Source organism: Platichthys flesus, chromosome 15 (genome assembly GCF_949316205.1).
Source record: "Platichthys flesus chromosome 15, fPlaFle2.1, whole genome shotgun sequence".
In the NCBI taxonomy this organism is placed as follows: domain Eukaryota; kingdom Metazoa; phylum Chordata; class Actinopteri; order Pleuronectiformes; family Pleuronectidae; genus Platichthys; species Platichthys flesus.
Window position 1 is genome coordinate 16,636,846 of NC_084959.1, and position 21,779 is coordinate 16,658,624.

General features: G+C 41.9%; 2 protein-coding genes across 3 annotated transcripts; one reads left to right on the plus strand and one right to left on the minus strand.

Moving 5' to 3' along the window:
- Positions 1 to 680: 680 nt before the first annotated feature.
- On the plus strand, positions 681 to 8,962 carry atp1b2b (ATPase Na+/K+ transporting subunit beta 2b). 2 transcript variants are annotated; one of them, XM_062405526.1, is made up of 8 exons: positions 681 to 1,173; positions 5,754 to 5,882; positions 5,976 to 6,083; positions 6,257 to 6,462; positions 6,715 to 6,774; positions 7,045 to 7,071; positions 8,307 to 8,402; positions 8,510 to 8,962. In XM_062405526.1, the coding sequence occupies exons 1-8, from the start codon at positions 1,083 to 1,085 to the stop codon at positions 8,672 to 8,674; spliced, it is 882 nt and encodes a 293-aa protein (XP_062261510.1). In that variant the 5' UTR covers positions 681 to 1,082; the 3' UTR covers positions 8,675 to 8,962. The 2 variants fall into 2 exon arrangements, with proteins under 2 accessions (XP_062261510.1, XP_062261512.1); XM_062405528.1 differs by lacking the exon at positions 7,045 to 7,071 and having other exon boundaries at positions 682 to 1,173.
- A 2,940-nt stretch (positions 8,963 to 11,902) lies between these two features.
- gltpd2b (glycolipid transfer protein domain containing 2b) lies at positions 11,903 to 18,370 on the minus strand. Its single transcript, XM_062405525.1, has 4 exons — positions 17,801 to 18,370; positions 16,109 to 16,167; positions 15,797 to 15,975; positions 11,903 to 15,540 (listed from the first exon to the last, which is right to left on the minus strand). Exons 1-4 carry the CDS (start codon positions 17,868 to 17,870, stop codon positions 14,922 to 14,924), a joined length of 927 nt encoding a protein of 308 aa, XP_062261509.1. The 5' UTR covers positions 17,871 to 18,370; the 3' UTR covers positions 11,903 to 14,921.
- Positions 18,371 to 21,779: the final 3,409 nt, after the last annotated feature.

The window sequence follows — 21,779 nt, forward strand, 5'->3', positions numbered from 1 at the left end:
TTTATATGTTTGCATTTGAAACAGTCACATTATAGAGTTATTACTATATGAAAAAAACTTAGCACCACATATTTGATCATAACTGAAAATAAAACTAGTTGTACCTTTTTAGCTCAGTAGCTTTGGATATGTTGCCACTGCAAAATTGTTATTTGAGAAAGGTGATGAAGAAAGTGTTGCAGTTTTTCCATATATGAGATAATAATCACATCAGTTTAAATATATATATATTTTTTTCCTTTCTTTTCTAAAGAGTCTAATTCTCATTTATAATGTCAAACAAGCTGTCAGCCTTCAGTCTGACCCATGCATGATGGCACACTTAATTCTGGATTTCAATTACGGAAAAATTAGATAACTAACAACGCCCCTGCGATTATTCTGATTCCAGGACAGATAATTGAGGACAGTGAGGTGGGGGGCTGGGGCTGACAGGCACATTATGGAGGAACATCAGACCGCTGTGACGCAACGTGGCCTCGGAGCCAATGACATGACGCCTTCAGCTAGCACGCGATTTGCCTCTTGGATGCGAGGAGGGAGGGATGCGGTGCATGCAATTGGTCAACTCTGATGCTCGCGGGCTAGGGGGCGGGGTGGGGAGATGTAGAGGATGAGGTTGAGAGGAGGGAGGGGGGTGCTTTACCGCAGTATCACTGGATTTCTGCACCACTCATCAAAACTCTGCGGCATGCAGACAAGAGCTTGGGGGAGGGCAGAGAGCAGGTCTGAGCTAAGTGTAGGGACCGCCACCTTTATCCATCTGTGATCCTAGTAGAGAGGCTGCATTGCTACTGTGTGCTGCTGTGGGATCTTCTTATTTATGTGCAAGTTTAATTTCATGAGCAGACGCTTTTAATCTACCACTGTTCTCCGAGGAGGTACAGTAGCTCTCTCTCTCTCTCTCTCTCTCTCTCTCTCTCTCTCTCTCTCTCTCTCTCTCTCTCTCTCTCTCTCTCTCTCTCTCTCGCTCGCTCGCTCTCTTCGAGCCGCGGCTTCTCTTTTGAGTGTGGGTGTGAGAGAGTGTTTGAAAGAGTGTGCATCAGATCAGGACAGCGGAGCGCCCCACTTTTTATGACAAAATGGCAAAGGACGGAGAAAAGAGCGGGTGGAAGGAGTATATATGGAACCCCAGGACCAGGGAGTTTCTGGGCAGGACGGCGAGCAGCTGGGGTAAGTGAGGACACAGCAATGCAGCAAAAAAATAAATGTACATGGTCTCTGTAACAGGTTTATGTCATAGTCATCCTCAGCCTCAGCAGGGGGGCTCCATTCGAAATAACTGCATGTCACCTATAATGAAGGTTTATTATCCTCTGCAACGCTCAGGTGGATATATATATTCTCTTGAGACGCCCGTGTCGCTGTCCGCTCCTGCTTGGTGCTGAAATCTGAAATATGGCACCGCTCCTGTGGAAGCCGCTGGAGAAGAGAAAATCGTCTCCTGCCCTCTTTCCTTCTGTCTTTATTTATTAATTTATGCTGCCGCTTTCCCCTGCGCAATGCGCCCATCGTGAGGGTGGAGGAGGAACATGCTACTGTTTCACATTATTATTTGCCAGCTGACTGCAGCACGGCCCAGAACAGGTTCCTCTCTTGTTGCAAAGTGCAGTTGATCAGCTCCTCTCCGTGTGCGGAGTGCTGTCGCAAGCGTTAATGTGGATTCTGCTGCAGAGCGGACTTTTCTCTCTCTCTTTTTTTTAATTCCCAGGGTGGCTTCTCAGTCAAGTAAAGCAGAAATTGGTTTGCTTTTGCCTATAGCTTCGGCTAATGAGCCTTCAGCGTGATGTCATTCATTTTCAGGCTGTTTGCCCCCCCTCCCAGAGATTCTGCAGGGTGATCCAATCCCAGTTTCCATTGCTATTGCCAGGATCTGCCCCCTTTTCTGCTCCATACGCAAGCAGCTTGCAACCATTTTCAAAGATTCATGAAATGATAGGGCACATATGGCCCTCTTCTAATGACATTGGAGCGTTTTAATCTGGGTAAAGCCGAGGGCCAAATGCTATTTGTATCACCTCCAGTCCGGCCCCTCCCAGTGTGTGTAACTCAGCGAGGGATTTAATCCTAATCTAATGACTTCATTGGCTGGTGCATGGGGAAGCTATCAATTCAGGGCGTTTGAGCAAACGAAAGCATTCTCAAGAATTTAGATTATTTGTTATCTTTTCGCCTAGACATAATCTTAATTGCACATTTTTTAGTTTTTGTGTTTGAGCATGGTCGGAATGATGCTGAGACTGGTTTCTGTCGGTTTCTGTTCTGATTTTGTTTCACGGATTTTAGTGCAGAGATGGGAATCATTGACTGTCGCTTCCTTTGCTGGAATCCTCCCAGTGTACAACTTAATCCAGCTCAGTGTGTCCCAGGTGCTTCAAGGTCTGGTGGCCCTTTTAAGCTGTGCTCTCTAAGGCTGGCTAATTAGGCTATTTCTGTAGTCGCCCCATACATGTGGGTCTGCTAAACTTGGCATTTCACCTCTTCTTCTTCCTTCTTCATTCCCCTGATGATGCATATACACTATAGTAGCTGTACCTGTGGTTCCACTTATCAACAGCCTATTCATCCATTTTCTACAACCACTTAGAAGCACAGATAAAAGGGCAAACATGGATTCCCTTCTATTTAACAGACAAATGTATTGTTTACATGTATTCATATGCACTACAGATCGGTAGATCAAACGCTTCTTTGAGGATGAAACACTTCCTTTGGTGTCCTGCATTGTGAAAATTGCTAATGATATGGAAATAGCCTTGATAAAGTGGAGCAATCTAGCTATTAGGATATGCCATTGCCACAAGCTGACACCAGGAGAACATGGTAAAACAACTAATTCCATTTCAAAATAGGACTAATTAAGTGTTCTGCACCTCCCGCGTTCCAAAAACAAAAAAAGGCTCTGACTGGAGCGTTGGAAAGAAGCGTTAGAGGACTTAATCATGACACTGTTCTTTCTTGAGATTGCACACTATTATACACAATATAATTATTTGTTTGAAAATTCAAGATCCCCAGGTCAAAGCTCTATCTATCCTCTCTTCAGACCTTGTCACCTTTCTATTTCAGAGGTGCGTTCATCACCAATTTACGAAGCCATCTTACAGGTTGTCCTCCTAATTAATTCTGAAAGAAAAGAGACACCTCCCGCCATTATCACTGAAGAAGAAAAAAAACGGTTGCTGATCCATCCCACCCGTGCTTTTGTTCTGCGCTTTCAACTGTTGTCTGCAGCAACAAAACCAGGTTGAAAGACAGATGCTGCGCTGTCCATCACCACCGTGGACGGGGAGTTCAGGCTGTAAACCTAACACCAGCTTTGCCAGGGGGGGAAGCCACCCGGCCTGCACACTTGACCCTGCATGCACGCGTGCACATCCAGTCTCCTCTGGGTGGTGTCATATTTGTGGGTTGCACAGCATACTCTGCTGAGTGGCACTAAAACAATTTACTTTGTCATATCTTACCTCAGTTGTTCTCTCACTGCAGTGCCTCCTTCTTTGGTCCAAAGGCCTGGAGCCCGACTCTGTGTGTATTTAATGACTAAATATGGGACACTACTGAGACATTTGTTATTTCCGCGTCCGATTCAAATTCTAGGAAGAACTGGGTGGAAAAAACACCCCCTTCCCTAATTGCCCCCTGTGGACCAGCTTCCTCTTGACATTTTGTTATGGATTTCTGTAAAGCCTGGCTGTGTGAGGAGGCAGAGGCAGCACTGAGAGTGCTGATAGTGTGAACGAGCTCCCGCTGGGGGGCATCCAGCAGAGACACAGGGTCAGGGCACTCAGCTGCTACCCAACGCCTGCCTCAGGTGTTGCTGTCTAAAATGGGGGATGTGTCGTAGAAAAATATATTTATGTGCTGCTGCTCTCGATGGAGACAGGGATGGTTGAGGTGGGACTAAACATCTGCTTCAAGAGATGTTAATGGTGCCATATAGGAGATGGATTACATCACTCATTGGTTTGATTGACTCTCAACAGAGCGGTGTCATCTCACCTAAAATAAAATAGATAAAGCACAGTAGCAACAGAGAGGTAATAGGTATTGAAATACATATATAGCTAATTGATTAATCTCTCATCTGGAAAAAATTATAAGGAGCATTTCTGATTTCAAGTGTTATTCGCATTTTCAATTAAAACTTTCCATTATTCAATATCCAAGAACTTAATTGTCTTTTTGCAAGCACGATAAAGTGAAGAGAAGATGTTGAGCTCTGGGAAGCTTTGAGCGTAAGAGTGATATATTAATTAGAAAGAAAATCAAATTGACAAATGTATTGATAATAAAATCAATACATAGTTGCAGCCCTATTTTCTGTCTAGTGTAACATGATCAGTATGCTCTTCATTTGCTTTTCATAATAAAAAGGCTCAGTCCATGTTGGCCTGTAATCTCCTGACCCACAGTCTCCAGGGAGTCCTTGTCCTCCCTCCTCATGTATCTCCCTCTGTCATCCTGTCTCCTTCTCTGAGGACAAAGCAGTTCCATAGTGAAACTGGTCAGACACCAGCAATTCAACCATTGGTTTTTATTCACAGTCTGCAAGGCTAGGGGGAATTATGTCATATTGAATAAATCAAGTATGAAAATGCAGTTAATGTTTTCACCATTAATAAAAAATAACATCATGTTGTTGTGTAGTCGGTGACATTTTAAGTATCTAAGTGACAGTTGTTCATGTGTGAGAGAAGCAGATGTTGCAGAATGAAGTGCCTCTAGTTTAATAAATAGGATTAACTGGCCTCCTGTGGACATGTTTGCTGAGAAAGTGACTGAGCACAGCCTCAGCAACATTTAATCAAAATTAATTCCATAATATTAATTCCGATACAAGCTTACGAATGCTTAAAAATGTGGTCGCGCATTACAGTAATTAGAAATGGCCTACTCCAACTGGTGGCTGCAGATATTAGTCTAATGTAGCCTTCATGCATTAATAAAAACCTGCCCATTATACTGCAGAGCCATCGCAGCCAAATGCAGCATCATTATAAATTCAAGAAGATGTATTTAGATTTGAAAGATCTTTTACATTCATCAAGCCAAATAAAACAGTTAAGCCTGGGTCTGAATGTAGCAACATGTTAACACAAGTATGAGTCCATTATGGTCTAGAGCTAAGAACCTCCTTTTCAGTTCAGTACATATAACCCTTGGGATCTTCTCTAGATCTATATTTTGTGATTTAATTTGATCATAGAGGAAGGGGACTTGTTTGCAGTGTTTTCTAACAATACTTATATTACAAAATGTGTGTAGTTGTTGTTTGTTCGTGTGATGCTTGCCTGTTCTTTTAATTGAAGAGAATCCTTAATGATTTTTTGTCAACGCATTGCCATTTGATCCTTACATTGTTTATGCTACTTATTACAAAGGCCAATGTATCTGAAATCAAATGGATACAACACAGCAGTGCATAGTGGTATGTTTAAAGACCAGTTTGTGGGATTTAATGGGATCCATAGGCAGAAATGCAACATATCATTAATATAATAACCTGAAACTAAGAATTGTTAGAATCACCCACATGTTTCTACAGTGGTTCAGAAGGTACAAACCAAAGACTGGCTCGAGCGAAGGCCTTTTGCATTTTTACATTACTATTGGTTCTCCTACATACTTTGAAAGCTAAGGGCGTAAAGTTGAATGAAATCTGCAACCACACCACTAGATACAAATAAATAATGCTTTTTTCATTGGTGTGACAGGCAGTTGATGCAGCTCTCTTCTCTCTTTGCCTGCAGGTCTTATTCTTCTCTTCTATGTAGTTTTCTACATTTTCCTGGCCGGCTTGTTTACGCTCACCATGTACGTCATGCTGCAGACCCTGGACGAGCACAAACCCACCTGGCAGGACAGGCTCTCCACACCAGGTTGGGTGACTAATGATACAAACCTTACCAATACAGGTCACAATCTGGTGTTGCCGTGTCATGAACTCTCTGCTGTCTCTCTGTCACTCACAGGCATGGTGATTAGACCCAAAGCAGGCGAGTACTTTGAGATCATCTACAACACCGAGAACACCGAGAGCTGGGACATGTACACTCAGACCCTGGACAAGTTCCTGGCACGTAAGTCTGCCTCTCGGCTTCTCTCCCAGTGGCTCAAAAAGCTTACTGCTGTGGATTATCCAAACCCGTAGAGTGAAGAGTTTACACAGAATAAGAATTCATTCTTTTTTGAGTCCTAAGCTCTTACAGACAAAAAAGCCCCAACACCTGCTTTCCTCTTCTCCTTCTCGCAGCCTACAACAGCTCTGAACAGGCCCTGAAAAACGACGAGTGCACCCCGGACCAGTACTTCCAGCAGGAAGACAGCGGCAGTGTGAAGAACAACCCAAAGCGTTCCTGTCAGTTCAACCGCACTATCCTGGAGGACTGCTCTGGAATTCATGACCGTTACTATGGATACCAGTCGGGCAAACCGTGCATCATCATCAAGCTGAATCGGGTATGAAAGAGAGAGAGGCAAGGGAAATGGATGGTGTTGCTAGGAGACCTGGGGTGATTGAGATAATGAGACTGGTTGGGAAAGAGGAGAAAGATAATCCCAGTTAAAGTAGAAGAAAAAAAGGTCTCACTAGATATGACAATTATTGTTGCTTTCAATATCTCATATCATGTAGCAGATTTTCTTTTCATTTTCCTCTCCTCTGTGTGTAAAGAGTGAGATAGAGTGAGACGGGACTGTGTTGTGTTTCAGGTGATTGGGATGCTGCCAGGGAAGGACGGACAGGCTCCATTTGTCACCTGCGGTGCGAAGGTAATCCCTCTTTGTCTTCCACATTAAAGGCTCAACGTAACAAATTGGACTCAAGCCCATTCATAGCTATTGTGCCTCACTCTCATCCACAATATGTCAACTATTTCTCATCGCCACGTTCCTGTGATGTTTGTCGTTTCTATTGTTTCAGCCATCATATCTGTCTGTGTTGCATGCCATTTTGCACACCACATGTGTTTGTCGCTGCTCTTCTCTTTTTCCTTTTTCATTTGCTTCTCCATCGTGTTCTTTTAATTTGTTGGCTCTCAGAGATACAAAGTTGGCAAAGATCAATGGGTAAGAGCGGGACAGAAAATGTGTCTTGTAGAGTTTCGATAATAATTAGACGTGTAGAGTAGTAGTGTAGCAGTTGTATGTGTATTGAAGTTGAGACACAATTGGCAATTTAATAATTTTGGGCTATTTTTCTTCCGTAACTTTCAGACCCGTTTAATAAAAACGCCCAAAGTACACATTTAAATTTGTATTTTGCTGTACATTTTATTTTTGTGTCCGCAGATTTCCATTACAATTTATTTCTTTAAAGGTTCAGTGTGTGAAATGTAGGGACATCTAGTGGTGAATTTGCAGGTTGCAGCTGAATACCCCTCACCCTCCCCTTCCAAACACAAAAGAGAACCAGTGTTAACCCTTCAGTTGTCAGTTGGACTACTGTAAAAAAACAATAAAAAAAAAAAAAAAAAAAAAAACATAGCAGCCTCAACAGAGAGGACCTGCTCCTCATGTTAATATTAGATAATTAAATATAAAGGGCCCATTCTTGGGTGAATAAAACAACAATCGGTACAATTTAGATGAAGAACACTGCTAAAAACATCATTAGGATTATTATATATTCAGTTCAGCCAATAGATCCCTTTCACCTTAATCTTACCCAGTTAACCTTTAAAGGTTATTTACTCCCTGCTGTTTGGTCTCATACTGAGCCAGCAATCTCCACTTCACTAGCATTTAAGACACCAAACTAATAAAAGTAGATGAATTTTTAGGTACTTTTCACTTAATATCAGAATATTTTTTCTCCGTCTGGGCTTTCTTGTATTAAACAATATATCCAGTAACACAAAAAACTATAAGTAGATTCTTGCACTTCAGCAAGATATTTTAATTATAGTACTTAAGGAACATTTAAAAGCGAACGCTTACATTTGCCCGGGTAGAAAAGCCAATATGGTATTTATACTTTTACATCAGTATATTTTTGTATCTATTTATTTGTACTCTTAAAAAAATGAAAATGGTTTATTTATGCTGTTTCTGATTCATGTAGTGATAAAAGGAGCTGTGCCCTATGTAAAAACCCTAGATTCTAATATGTCAACAATATATAGCAATAATTTGCATTTTTTCAAACCAACCAGGAAAGGTTCATGGTAATAGCTTTGAGTTTCCTGTTGTTTCTCACCTTAAAAAGGTCTTTTCTCTTTTCTCTTCCCTCACATGTAGGAACTATAATAAATATGAAGTGTTTTTTTTAGGCTGTAACTAACCAGACTGTTTCACCCCTTCAGAGAGAAGACAGTGAGAAGATTGGAGAGTTGATGTACTTCCCTCCAAATGGCACCTTCAACCTTATGTACTACCCTTACTATGGCAAGAAAGCTCAGGTGAGACTAAACTGCACAGATAGTTAACAGGGTGTCAACTTGTACACATTGCACATTTTAAAGATGAGTTCCTGTATTTAGAGGTGCAATTGGATTTTGTTTTGCAGGTGAACTACTCTCAGCCTTTGGTTGCCGTCAAGTTCCTTAACATTACTCAAAATGAAGACGTCAACATCGAGTGCAAGATCAACGCCAACAACATTCCCCTCGGAAGCGAGAGAGACAAGTTTGCCGGGAGAGTGTCCTTCAAACTGAGGATCAACACTAAATAGGTTGACCTTTTCCTCCCCTCTCCTGCAAAACTACTTTCTTCATTCTCTGCAACATTGCACATGCACAGAAACAAATCACAGTATTCACACCCTTCGTAGAATATGTTTACAACCCCTGAATGTTTTGGGGAAATAGTCCAGTCACATAATGAGGTGAGATGAGAATGAGAATATTAAAAAAAACTTAAGGGTGGAAATCCTGTCATTATTTCTGTCTGTGAGCTTTGGGACAAAATTCTTTCCTGTACATTAGTTTGAGGTGACGTCTATTTATACTGCATGACAAACTAGGGGATATAAAGGATGTGAACGTGTGTTTTCAAAGTTTGCAAGGATCAGCAACATAACCATGTTATTGCTGCTCCCCTCCGGTTGCCTCCTTATAGAGTATCTCTCTATATATTAATATACACAACTTACAATACAAAATGTGTATATCTACAGTATTTATACGGTATCACGACCTTATATCAGTACATTGATTTTGTTGCACTTCAAATAATATTCCAACAGACTTGTGTATGTCTCGACGGGGCGGACGCAGAGATGAAGCCATTTGCATGTGTGTATACGTCTTCAGTGTGCTTTGAGGGCAGGAGGCCCCAATGTCCCACCTCTTTGCTAAGGGTGAATTAAGGTTATGTCGAACCACTGACCACCAGGAGGGATCGCACTGTGATCTTCCGAACTTCGCGCACAGCAATTGTGTGTTTCACGAAAAGAGCGTAGAGTAAGATAGTCTTAATCTTAAAAAGAAAAAAGATTAGAAACAGCAGTTACAGTTGAGGTCAAAACCTTCAAGAGTGTGTGTGTTTGCGTGAGCGTGTGTGTTTGTCTGTGTGTGTGCGTGTGCGTGTGCACCATTTACAAATCTCATGTCATACAGTAGGTCGGGAAATTGCATGCAATGTGCAATATTCATTAAGTGGCAAACATTAGGAATGCTTGAGTCCGTTCCTGAGATGAAAGGACATCAATCAAGTGATTATTCAATTTTTAAATAATTTCATATTCAAACTGGTTGTTTGACTTGAGAGCAGTTTACAGAACACATGCGGGTATTTAGGTTACTGGTGAAGGTCGTATTGAAACCACTTATACTTAACGATGGGAAACGGCACGTCAGTCACGTCGCCATCAACGTGACCCGAAACTTCCAGTGAGTTAGTGGTTAAACAAAACTTTAGCTCAGACGCTCCCAGTCTACAGTTATCAGTCCTTTAAACGGTCTCATCGTCAACACGTGAAAACAGCTTCAATCTTCCTCCTGGTGCAAATGTGACGTTACGCTACCTGTCCCTGTCACTGTCACTTAACATTCCTTCATTAAGTTGAATCAGGATCCATTTCTTGTGTCTCATTTTTGTATTTGAACATGAATACTTAGAGTTTCATTTGTGTGCTCTGCATCTATTTCATACTATTCAAGTATCAGAAATAGATGCCGTTGTGATATTTTTGTATTGATTTGCACTGGAAGTGTTTGTTCCCTTTGTTTTATTCATGTCCCATTTTCATCCTTGAAAATATTCATCCAGGATATCAAAATGCTTAGTTTACATCTCCCTTTAAAAGTGACTACTAGAGTCTTGATTATGTGACTTGTTAGTGGATCAGAGTTTTGTTTTTTAGGCCTGGAAAATAATTATTTTTATTCCACTAAGATTATGTTGTTGTTGTATTTTCCAATATTGAACCCATGAGTCAGGCTTAAAGCAGAGCCATTACGATAAGAAAACAGACAACCTCCTTAAAATACATGAATTAGGTCCGGTTCTGTTTTCTTAAGGTGTATTCACCGTGCAGTACAAGCAAGCCTGCAAATATTCACAATAGAAATGTGTGGAGTCACAACTTTAAACATTCACGGGCACAGTCACATAATTAAACCAGTGTGACTGTGATCGCGGATCACAAGCATCTGTTCACTCACATTAGAAGAAAGAAAGAAAGAAAGAAAGAAAGAAAGAAAGAAAGAGTTTTTAGTCGTCTGAGGGTCTCTTTTATTTGTGGCTTCACTTCATGTGTCTCCCCTCCTCAGCATTCCTGAAACACTTACTTAATTTCACTGTAATCTCTTAATCTGGCCAGCTAATCCAGAGCAGGCACGCTGAACTTCTTTACCCTACTTTGTCCCTCCTCCTTCTCCTTGAGAATTCACTGTCAGGATCTCTCAAGATGGAGAGAGCAAGGTTCATTTCCCCCTTAATTTCTGAAATCATGCCCCTTTAAACGAAAAAAAGAAGCAGGTTACATGTTTGGCTCCATCACCCAATTGAACATGCTCATTTTTACTTATGTGCATGTGAAGATTTGTTCTTCAACCAAAGACTTTCATGACAGATTGAATTTGATTTGTTGGGATGCACTGACACATCCTCAGCAGCAGATCCCAGTAAGGATCGCATGCAGAGAGACTGGAGGATCCAGGTGGAGACCCCGTGCAAATACCTTTTATCTAGTAATAATACATCATAATCATATTAATAATAATAGTAACACTACATCTACTACTACTACTAATAACAATAATATTACGCAGAAAAGGAACACGTTACATGACAAGATAACAGTGCCTCCTGGTGGACAGACAGTGTTGTTCCCCAATGTTACAGAATGTTATTTCCTGTTATCTCCACTTATCCTTTTTTTTCTGTGATAATTTGGAGATGTCCTCAAAAAGCAATATATTTATTTCTTGTGTGGCTGTATTTATTGAAAAGGCTGAAACTAAATCAGTGCAACATGTTATCATCAAGGGCAAAGAGGAAAAAGGAGGAAAAAAACATATAAGTCGCATTCTGGCATTATTGTCAGTTTTGTGTCTATCACCATGATGGAAGAATATAGAAAAAAATATTGTTTTGTTTATAAAAGAGTATTTTTACTGCTATTTTGTTGTAAAGAGGAGAGAATGTATTAGTTGGGATTGTATCATGTCATGGAGCTATACCTGGTTGGTTTTCATCATTTCATTCAACAAATAGCTAAATGTTAACTGCTCGGTTGGAAAATATTTTGATTTATGTCGAGAATTTTTGGTCACTGTTTGATTCCTCTCTACTTTGTTAAAGTGAGTGTGCAGTGAACGTTCTCTGAGGTCTGCTGTATCAGAATGAAGACAGATTTGTTAAAGGTTAATCAGGGAGGTGGTGAATAATTTGCAGCGCTTTCAGAGAAACATCAGGTTTTGAAAATGTCAGAAAGAAAACACAAAAGGGCCCAAAGAAAAATAGATATTCATGTTTTAATTAAGAAATTATATCACAAAACCCCAGTCCCCCCTCTCTTATCACCTCATCTTACATCATATCATTGCCTAAGACTGTGGTGTTCAAGAAAGGAATACTCTCGCCCGAAAAAGGATGATAATTCTATTCTGGATTCTTTATGTTTTGCTCTTATTGTATGTATATTTTTGCTCATGTTTACTGCAAACCAAGATAGAGAAATAAATAAATGTCATTTAAGGGAAATCAAAAATGTATCTTTGTCTCTATGTCTCTCATCTTTATATCGTAAATCAAAACGTTGTCACGTGCAGTGCACGCAGTAGGCAGGGGGACAGAAAAAGAAACCAGTCAGCCTGTGTCAAAGGTTACGTCAGATGGAATCTGATGTAATCTCATTCACCGTAATCCTCGCAGCCTACAACGCCAGAGGTCACCAGTGATGACCTGTGCAGACAGAAGTGCTGAAAGACAAAAGAGTCGAGGTCTCTCTATCTGTGTGAATTGATAGAGATAGGGATGATTTATCCCCTATATGAGTGAAAAATCTCTATAGCTTATTTTATCAATGCAGAAGTGGAGACGTACTGGAAATACCAGCAACACGTCATCTTCCGACACATATCATGGGACAAAGGTCACAGATTACAGTCTTCTTCTTTTTCTTGTTGCTATTTGTTCAATGGCAAACATATAGATCGGTCCGAGCTCTGAAATATATGAATCCTGGCTCAGGTTGGAAAGTTTGTCCCTTTGGGAGCTGCTTTACAAATAGTCTAGCTCCCAAACTGCTTGACAAGATTAAGGCCAAGGAGTATTGCTGCGCACTGACCTTCAACCGCCTCCTGTCTCCTGCTCACTCCGTGCCCTCGGGCTCTATCTTTATCTCTCCTTTCTTCTCCTCAGAAAGAGAGAGCGCAGTCCAGGAAAAAGGGAGAGAGCCGGGATTACGTAGCATTAGAGGTTTTTATGGGGTTAAAATAGTTCATGATCAAGAGCAGTGCCAGTGACTGATATTTGCACATACATCTAACCACGTCCCTCAAAGGTTCAATTTTGTATGATCATGTATAATTTGTATCCTCTTCATTTGCTCCAAATCAGGAGATTTCTAATATTGAACATTTGATATGTAAAATATCCCTAAGACAGGACTTTATAAGGGGGAAAGTCTTCTAAAAATAATTTTGTGTGCCATTGCACCACTTTGAGCATACATGTGCAGGTAGAGTGCGTGTCAAATAGATGATGTCCACCCTGTTGTAATGAAAGATAAGACTAGCAGAGCACCGGTTCCTCTGCTGGACAGTGTTACACAACAGCTTAGTGGCATTTGAATGTCAAAGTTATCATATTACCGGACTATGTCATAAAACAGGCACTTGCAGTCTGTCTTATTTATTTTATAGATGTTTAATTATTCTGAGCACCATACAAAAACTTCCTGCGTACTCTAAATTGGATTTTATTCTTTCATGTAACACAACTCGATCTGGCTGGATTGGTCCCAGATTTGTTCCGTCTACAAGGCGTTTAAACCTAGCTCATTGTGAGGTAGCAAATAACTCTCCAAGATTTAACCCCAATCAAAACAGCAGTCATTTTCAACAACATTTGAAATGTACAAACATAAAAATTACCAATCACATATGGACGGGGTTTGGCACAAAAACATAAACCGTACAGTCCATGACAGAATCAGCTCCTCAGTGTTACAGTGGAAGTAATTGTGTTCATGGTAGCGTGCACAGCAGCTTATTAAATAATTCATATTCGGTCTGTAGCAGGCCTAAAAACATTATCCGCTGCCTTCCACTCCCTCTGAGGTGAGAACAAGTCCAGAGGTGTTTTTTTCTTTTTTTTGATGAGGAATGTCGTGGTTCACAGTGAACTGGCTTTGTTTACTGATTGTCTTGATTGTTGAAACAGCACTTTGGTTCGCAGATGGCACACGGTTTTGGGTCACTTCAGGCAATGAACCCGGCACTTCTGGCCTTCTTGTGGCCCGGACAAAAGGAATGTGTGCCTAAAGTGGCCGACTTGATAAGAAGCAAACTTGGTCAGAGTATCACAAAACAAATATGGCGGTTTCTTGGCAAACATGAGGCCAAAGTATAATCCGGATGTTAAACTAAAGTGGTTTGACGGCTGCTCCTCCCAACCCTGTATGTGTTTGTGTGTGTGTGTGTGTGTGTGTTTGTGTGTGTGAGTGTGTGCATGTGTGTGTATTGTGATTGGTGAGTCATGCTTGGGATGGGTCTGTGTGATCGGTATGGCAGGTCTGGGCGCGTATCTCCCCGCAGGTCCCTGGCACACCTGCAGCTCACGTCCACTGAACACCCGTTGCTGTATAAACACCTTGGAATACAATCTAGTCATCATAAGATAATAAAGTATGACTAAGCGGTAGTGTCTATCAGTATTGGTTTCATTCTGGGCGCTGCCTATGTTTGTTAATCTGTCCGGTTACGCTCCACGTGTACCAACCTGCCAGCCGGTTAGCTTCACTTGCTGGACATTGCCTGCCTGTCTGTTAGGTCATCGGCACATTCAGTCTGCCTGAAGACCGGCTTCTTGTTCTTTGGCTGTCACCTGCTGATCACAAAAAAAACGGCCCCGTGCCGTGCCACACCACGCAGCACGCCACAACAAGTACAACGCATCTTTGCCTGAATCCTTCACTGTGTAAAAATCTGCAAACCTTCATTTTACTTTGAAAATCTTGCGCTTGGGTCTAGTTCCTGCTCCACTTTATAATAATTGGCCCATGTGGTAAATGTTGAATATGGCCCAAACAAAACCAATTGCGGTACTGCTGTGGCTTAATTGTGGCAAACACTAAAATGTTGCTATGTGAGATGGGAAGAATAAATGGCACTTACTGAAAATAAATCAAGACCAATCTTGTTTCCTCGTTTCAAGACCTAATTAGTTGCCAGACGAGAAACTATGAGAACAGTGCAAAACATTGTGAAACAGCTGTAGAGGCTCTATGTCCAATCTGATAGTCCCATCTTCTATGGCAAGTTTAGCATGTTATTGTCCTCCAGGGCTTTCTCAGTCCTGTCATAAACCTCTCCGATGGCCTGAACCACTCTTCTCAGCATCAAGCTCATCTCCTCCTGGTCCTGCACGCACACCAGCCTGTAGAAGAAACCCCGCTCTGGCATGGCAATGAAGGCAAGCTCGGCTGCCTTCCGCACAAACCAGGTGTGGTGTTTGGCTAGTGTGCTCTTATAGGCCTCGCGACACAGGTCCGAGGGGGTCCTGAGGCGGCCGGACACTGGCCTCTCTGCCAGCTTCTCCAAGAAGAGCTTCAGCCACAGCAGGGCCCGATGCAGACGCAGAAGAGTCCGGCATCCAGAGTCTGTCTGGTGCTCGAAGTCCACCACGCCTCGGTCCAGCTCCACCAAGATCATGGAGCGCACAGAGCGGTAAGCATCTACGTGCTCTGAGGCCTTGACATTGTTCCTCGTCCCGGCCTCTGTGATTGCTGAATTGATTGAGTTTAAATCCGGGCCCAGCTCTGCCTCAGGATTCCCATCCGACAAAAGGGCCAATTGGCGAATAATGGAGGTCTTGGTTTCTATCTCTTTAGATATCAGTCCCACCATCGGGCCAAGAGCTTCCATGAATCTGCAAGAGTAAAACACAACAGAATCATTCAGCTTCTTCTGGATTAGATGGGATAAAAGAATCACAAACGTAATAAACGTAATAATAAGTAAAATGCTATACTTTTAAATGTTTTTGAATTAAAAAAGATGATGTAATAAAAACTCAAATGTGCAGTGTGAGAATATTTAATTAGCCATAAGTAATTTCCCTTTTTCTGGGACTGTTAATAAATCCATCCCTCACACTGTTTTCCTCCTTTATCAGGGGATCTTACCTCACTAGCTCATCCCAGCTGGACAGATAGGGCTGCAGCAGCACGTCCGAGGTGTCGGCCTGCGCTGCCGACAGGTGGGTGAGCAGCAATGACACCTGGAAGGTCTGACCAGGGCACTCGTCCAGGACCGACAGACCCTCAGCCCCATCGGCCCCACTGCTGTTGGACAGCTGGTGAATCTGATGGTGGGGGGGAATGGGAGGTGTGTGAGCACAGGGGGCCAATTAATTAGACAAAGAAAAACAGAAAGTGAGTTACTATTACTCAAACTGTCAGTCTGCTTCTTTACAGATATTTGCTTGTGGTCTTTACCTTATTCTCCTGATTATAACCTTTCAAACAGGATTCCCACTGGTAATCCAAACCTCCCTCTGCAGTCAGACATCACAAAGAGAAACAAGAGAAAATCAAAAGATTAGTCTGTGGTCGCAGACACTTTCCAACTCACACAGAGGGTACAACATGAAAGTGAGTGAGCCACTAAAGAGCAACAATTTTGAGCTGTGTGAGAAATGTTAATCATATTAACTATTCAATATTTAATGGTAAATAAAAAAGGGTAGTGCAATAGATACATAAACTTTATTTATTATAATTGTTTATTTATCTCAAAACAACTGTGGAACTGTTAGGTATTCTGTGGCGAATCTACACATCCAGCGGTAACAGCAACATTTGTAATCATTTGGAGGCCGGTTTTATGGACACCTGCTAATTTGTAACTAACTACCCTATTCACATTCTTGAAACTTGTTTTTTGGTCACCACCAAATCCTTAAGGGGACTCACAGTCACAGGCTCTAAAAGGTTGCGGAAAGCTTTATAAACAGCCTAATTCTCTTTTAGATTCGTCAGTATACGCCACCCACTTCACATTTCACATATTATCACACTGCTCCTTGAAACATTTATAGAATCTTACTGCTTTAAATTGCATGGGAGTATCCTCTTCTTCAGTAGGATCACTCATTAACGTAAGAGATATTTATGCTGTTGACGTAGGATAACAGGTTGTGACAGGCTGGATTGAATGTGCTGCACAACAAGAGAAACTCGTTTGCTACTGCAGCAAACTACATTCTGTTGATGTTCAGTTGTCATTGTTTTTCTAAGCTCATTCAAGCCTGTGACAAAGCCAAACCTGTTGGCTTCGTTGACACTGACTTCCTCTGCACATGTCACATGCACACACAAGTTGATCTGGCATAAGCCCCATTGAGGTCTCTGCGCTGCATCCCTCCAAAAGGCCACAGGATTCAAACACACTGTACGCTATAAAACAAAAGATGCTGATACAATTGATAATTTTCGATGTAGAAGACTTTAGCATCCAGTCCATAAACCGCTGCTCAAATTAAAAACAGCCCGTCTAATTTGCCAGAGATGTATATCTGACCTGACAGTGACCTACTGTGGATGTTGCCAGAAGTGTCAACCGAGATGTGAAGTCTTTGCACTAGTTCTATGAGCCGTATCTAAATTTAAGTGTCCTAACGGAGCAACTATGAGTTACTCTCCAGAACTGGTTGTTGTCTCTGCTAAATTTGCACTGTGCAGTCTGACTCAGCTCTCTCAAATCTCGCTGCGCTTTCAATTCAATCCAGAGAGATTACATGGTCCCAGTATGAACATCCACTTATTTCCCTACAATAAGGCAGAAAGAATGTGGTGAAGTTATGGATTATTGATTTTGACTATAGAAGTAGATAATTTGTAAACTAAAATGATCTAATATGACTTGAATGACCTTACATAACAAATAAATCATATATATATAAATATATATAAACATAGAGAAATACATATATATATATAGCATTAAGAGACGGTAAAGAGTGGTGTGACCACCATACATAACTCTGTAGCCACCAGACCATGTGACACTTCACTGATTTGGAGCCTTATGCATTCCAAACAAGGAAGGGATTGTGTGATTAAAAGTGCAACCACACACACACACACATGCACATGGACACACAAACAGACCCACACAGAAATACTCACGCAGCCACATGGAGCCGAGGAACAGCAGCAGGACTAAGATAGCTGCAGCAGCCTTTCTCTTCACACCCATACTGAAGTCCAGTTTCTGGGTTTGCCAGTCCCTCTCCTTGTCTTTTACCTTTAAATTCCTCTGTGTCTCACATGAGTCCTCGTCCCCTTGCACTGGCTGTCACCACAATTACCCTCTACCGGACCCGTGCCTCTGACCCCCCTCCCTCCCAAGACCTTTCAAATCTTTCATACTCCTCCCCAAAACCTCAGACACAATCCTCTGTCCACCATTGTGCCTAAAAGAGCCCTGAATCAATGTTGAACTCTTTTAAAGCTGCTGCTCTCCCTATTCAGGCTGTCCCACAACTTTGCTTTTCTTTTGACTCTCTGTGATTCACGTCTTCCTGCTACCCTGCCCTTGTTTCGCAATGATTATTTTGGAGCTGCCTGCCTCTTGATGTGGTGTTGCTCAATCTGTGAGTCCAGAGATCATCCGAGTGCAGCCGCTGGCTGATAAAGTAGAGCTAACGTAGCTCGTCCACCAGTAACCTCTTTCCTCCAGATTCATCTTCTCTATATGCGTCTATATTCCTCGTCAGTTGGAGTAAACATCTGCTCCCTCCCATCTCCACCCACCACTACCCTTCCTCCTCCCTCCTCCCTCCTCTCTCTCTCTTAACCTCTCTCCCTCTCTATCATTCACACACACCATTAAGTGCACAACCACCACATTTTACAACTGTGCTGACACACATTCCTGACAACACATGGGTTTACATGACAGTATGACATGAAACGAAGGCGTGCCCTATGTCTCCATGTAAACAGAATGTATTTTTTCACCTCTCTTTTCACATTAGCAGTGATGTATGTGCACACGCTTAGACGTGATACCAGATCCATGTCAATGATTAACCACGTCTAACCGCGCTTATCCGAGCTGAGGCAGCAAAAGATACAAGGATGTCCATTTGTGCTAATCTCATGCTAGATATGAAGACACCTGTAGCTCTGCACATCATATTGGGAGGAAACGGAACAAAGAAAAAAACATGTGTTTTTTCTTTTCAAACCTCATATACAGATTCAAATCTTTCAGTTTTAAGTTCAGTTCTAAAGTCCAAGATTTGTCAGTTAGGCAGGAGGACTGACGCGGAGCATGAAGGGTGTTCCCATGATTATAACCTCTGTTAGAGATAATCATGGGAAACCCTGTGATTGGTCTCTATCGGTGGGTCTGCTGCTGCTGCTGCATGTGGGGGAAGGTGAACAGACATTGAACTCCACACTCAAGCCGAACCACATGTGTGCTCACGAAGAGGGACTCAACAATGGCAGTTTTCAACAGAGGAGCGGGAAAAAAAATAAGTGAAAGCAGGGGCATTCATTCCTTGGCTGGGAGGGGCCGGTCATGGGGCTTTTATTCCGTCCAGCCAATGGATGATTCCCTAGTTAAATAGGCACCAACTGATGAGGAGAGGCTTGAATCCCTGTGAAAACATGTGACCCTTTCAGAAACCCTGAGCTGCTTGACTCCACACAGCTGCCGCTCTCTAATGACACATTCTGATGAAATTAACATATGTTTTATCTATTTTGTATTAAAGTTTTGGGTTCGTCTGTAGGGGAAAAAAACTGTTAGCTGCCGATTTGTAAACTGATGCACCAAATAGATTGAGCCAGGTGGCAGGAATTCACACTGTGGGGATGTGTTTATGTGCGGAGGGTCAGTAGAGCAGGAAGTGGATATTTTGTCTCTGTCAGAAACCACAACACTGGATTTTCCACCACCCCGTGCACTCAAGCGAAACATATCAGGAGAGAACAAACATAAAATCACAGGTCCAGGATTAAATTTATAATCCTGTTTGGCTGTTTGTTAAATTTGTCCCTAAACCCTCAATAGAATTCAACATTTGTTCACGGTGTAGGGTTCAAATTCCCATTAACAAACCTCCCACAAGCGACATGAATGACAATAGTGCAGATATTCCGAAGTAATGTATAATTAAAGGGATTTAAAGCAACAGTACAGTTGTCTATCCTTCCGGGTCATAGCTCTGATTAGTTTTACGAATGTCGTCTGAAGTTTCAAAAAAACATTTGATCCATCCAAGGGTTAATCCATAAACAGGTTTAAATGTAAAAGAATTTCCAATACATTTATAGACTGACATAGGTTTGATCCACGTTAATGTGTATGCAAGTGATCTTGATGGGGGGGGCAGTGTAGTGTGCGTGTGTGCAATTTGGTCCACATCCAAATAAAAATCGGGATTTGTGAATTTAAATGTGGTTTCATGAGGAAACTGTTGGGCTAAATGTGCTGTATTGAGTGTTGTCATAGCAATTATCGGTCCAAATGCATTAAACAATGGCTTGATCCCCCCCCCGCCCCCCGCTTCACTGATAATACCACATTTATAAAACTAGCTGTAAAAAGAGTTAAACATTCCTGTCTGACAATTGTTATAAAGAAATTGAGAATAAAATTTGGTGGAGCTGAGAAACACGTCTCAGGCTCAGTTGTGCCGAAGAGGCTAAAAGAAGCAAATATTTGCAAATATTCTAAACCCAAATCTGCTTTACAACTAACTGAAAAATCCATACTGTTTATTTTACTGTAGCGTAAACATGGATTTGAAGCTGCAACGGTCCGCCTCTTCTTCTGTATCTCAGCTCTAACTTAGTGTGAGATACTCAATCTGCCTTATGGAGGCTCTGATTACCTTCAAGAAGCTCCTCTGCTTCCCTTACTGTATATTTAGAAGTACATCACATACTGTGCAACTCACACGGCACATTCCAAAAATCAGTCTGTTGCCCTTGACACCGATGAGCTACTCCACTTATGTTACCCACAGCAGAAATTATAATAGTAAAGTAGCACTCTGGATTGGATAAATAGCAATTTGTAGGTTTGCGTTATGGTCTGTTATTGGAGTTTCAAAAAACGAAACAGGTTGGTGACTTAGCGGGATGCAGATCTCAGTGTGGGCCTCCTTGGGGTTGTTCACACTGTAGTTTGCAAACAGTCACACTACTGGAGTCCTGATGGTGAGGTGCTAAAGCTCTGCAGGGTGTATTATTACCCTGGACACATAGCAGCAGGAGTCTGCACAGCTGTTCACCTTGCTACACCCATAGGTGCGTGTAGCTCTGTTTTCTTGCTGTCGGGTCTCCATGACTTCAGAGGACATTGATTTTCAGTGACCTACACTCTAACCTTGTAAAATGTCTTCTCCTTGACATTTTAATTAGGTTAAGGTAACCACAAAATAAGGTATAGTGGGGGCAGTGTGTCCTAGTGGGTAAGGTGGGCGTTCTCCAACATGAAGGTTGCCGGTTCAAACCCCACTCTTCCCCATCTGCATGCCAAAGTGTCCTTGGCAAGATACTGAACCCCTAAATAGCCCCTCATAAATGTAGCTTGTACTCAAAATGTAAGTCGCTTTGGACAAAAGCGTCAGCTGAATGACATGTAATGTAATGTATAAGTCAGACACACACACACACACACACTAGCACACACACAGAACATATCAATTCTAATCTCTAATAAATTAGTTGGAGATGCTGCTGGAGATTGCCCTTATAATCTAATATAGAATAAACACACTATATAGTCTCTATAGATAAATAAGACTCACAGAAATATTACAGTGATATCGGAGATGTATTCCATATGGGAGATGAACAGCGCAAGGTTTCACTGTTGTCTTTAATTTTATCACAAAAACATCTTAATGAAACATAACTGCCATCACCACAGATTGCTGGTGTCTAATGATCATGATGATGATTATTGTTGGTGACCAGAGTGTGACTTGAAGTCCTGGTTACGGCTTCTCAGCTGCTGCGTAATCTGAGCCCATGAGAGCGACAGCCGGGTGGGGGACAGTCGGGGAGCATTTGGGTGGTGGGGGGGTTTGGGCCCTACCTCTCTGTCTCTGCTCTCACTGTCTCCCTCTTTCCTGCCTCTCAAACT

What these genes read in the sequence shown, in the direction of transcription:
- atp1b2b (XM_062405526.1), top strand. Translation starts at nt 1,083, where the DNA reads ATGGCAAAGGACGGAGAAAAGAGCGGGTGGAAGGAGTATATATGGAAC. An exon ending in GGACAGGCTCTCCACACCAG is followed by an intron (nt 5,883 to 5,975) that starts GTTGGGTGACTA and finishes TGTCACTCACAG; the next exon opens with GCATGGTGATTAGACCCAAA. An exon ending in ACTATGGCAAGAAAGCTCAG is followed by an intron (nt 8,403 to 8,509) that starts GTGAGACTAAAC and finishes TTTGTTTTGCAG; the next exon opens with GTGAACTACTCTCAGCCTTT.
- gltpd2b (XM_062405525.1), bottom strand. Translation starts at nt 17,870, where the DNA reads ATGGGTGTGAAGAGAAAGGCTGCTGCAGCTATCTTAGTCCTGCTGCTG. An exon ending in CCTCGGCTCCATGTGGCTGC is followed by an intron (nt 16,168 to 17,800) that starts GTGAGTATTTCT and finishes GTCTGACTGCAG; the next exon opens with AGGGAGGTTTGGATTACCAG. An exon ending in GTTATAATCAGGAGAATAAG is followed by an intron (nt 15,976 to 16,108) that starts GTAAAGACCACA and finishes CCCCACCATCAG; the next exon opens with ATTCACCAGCTGTCCAACAG.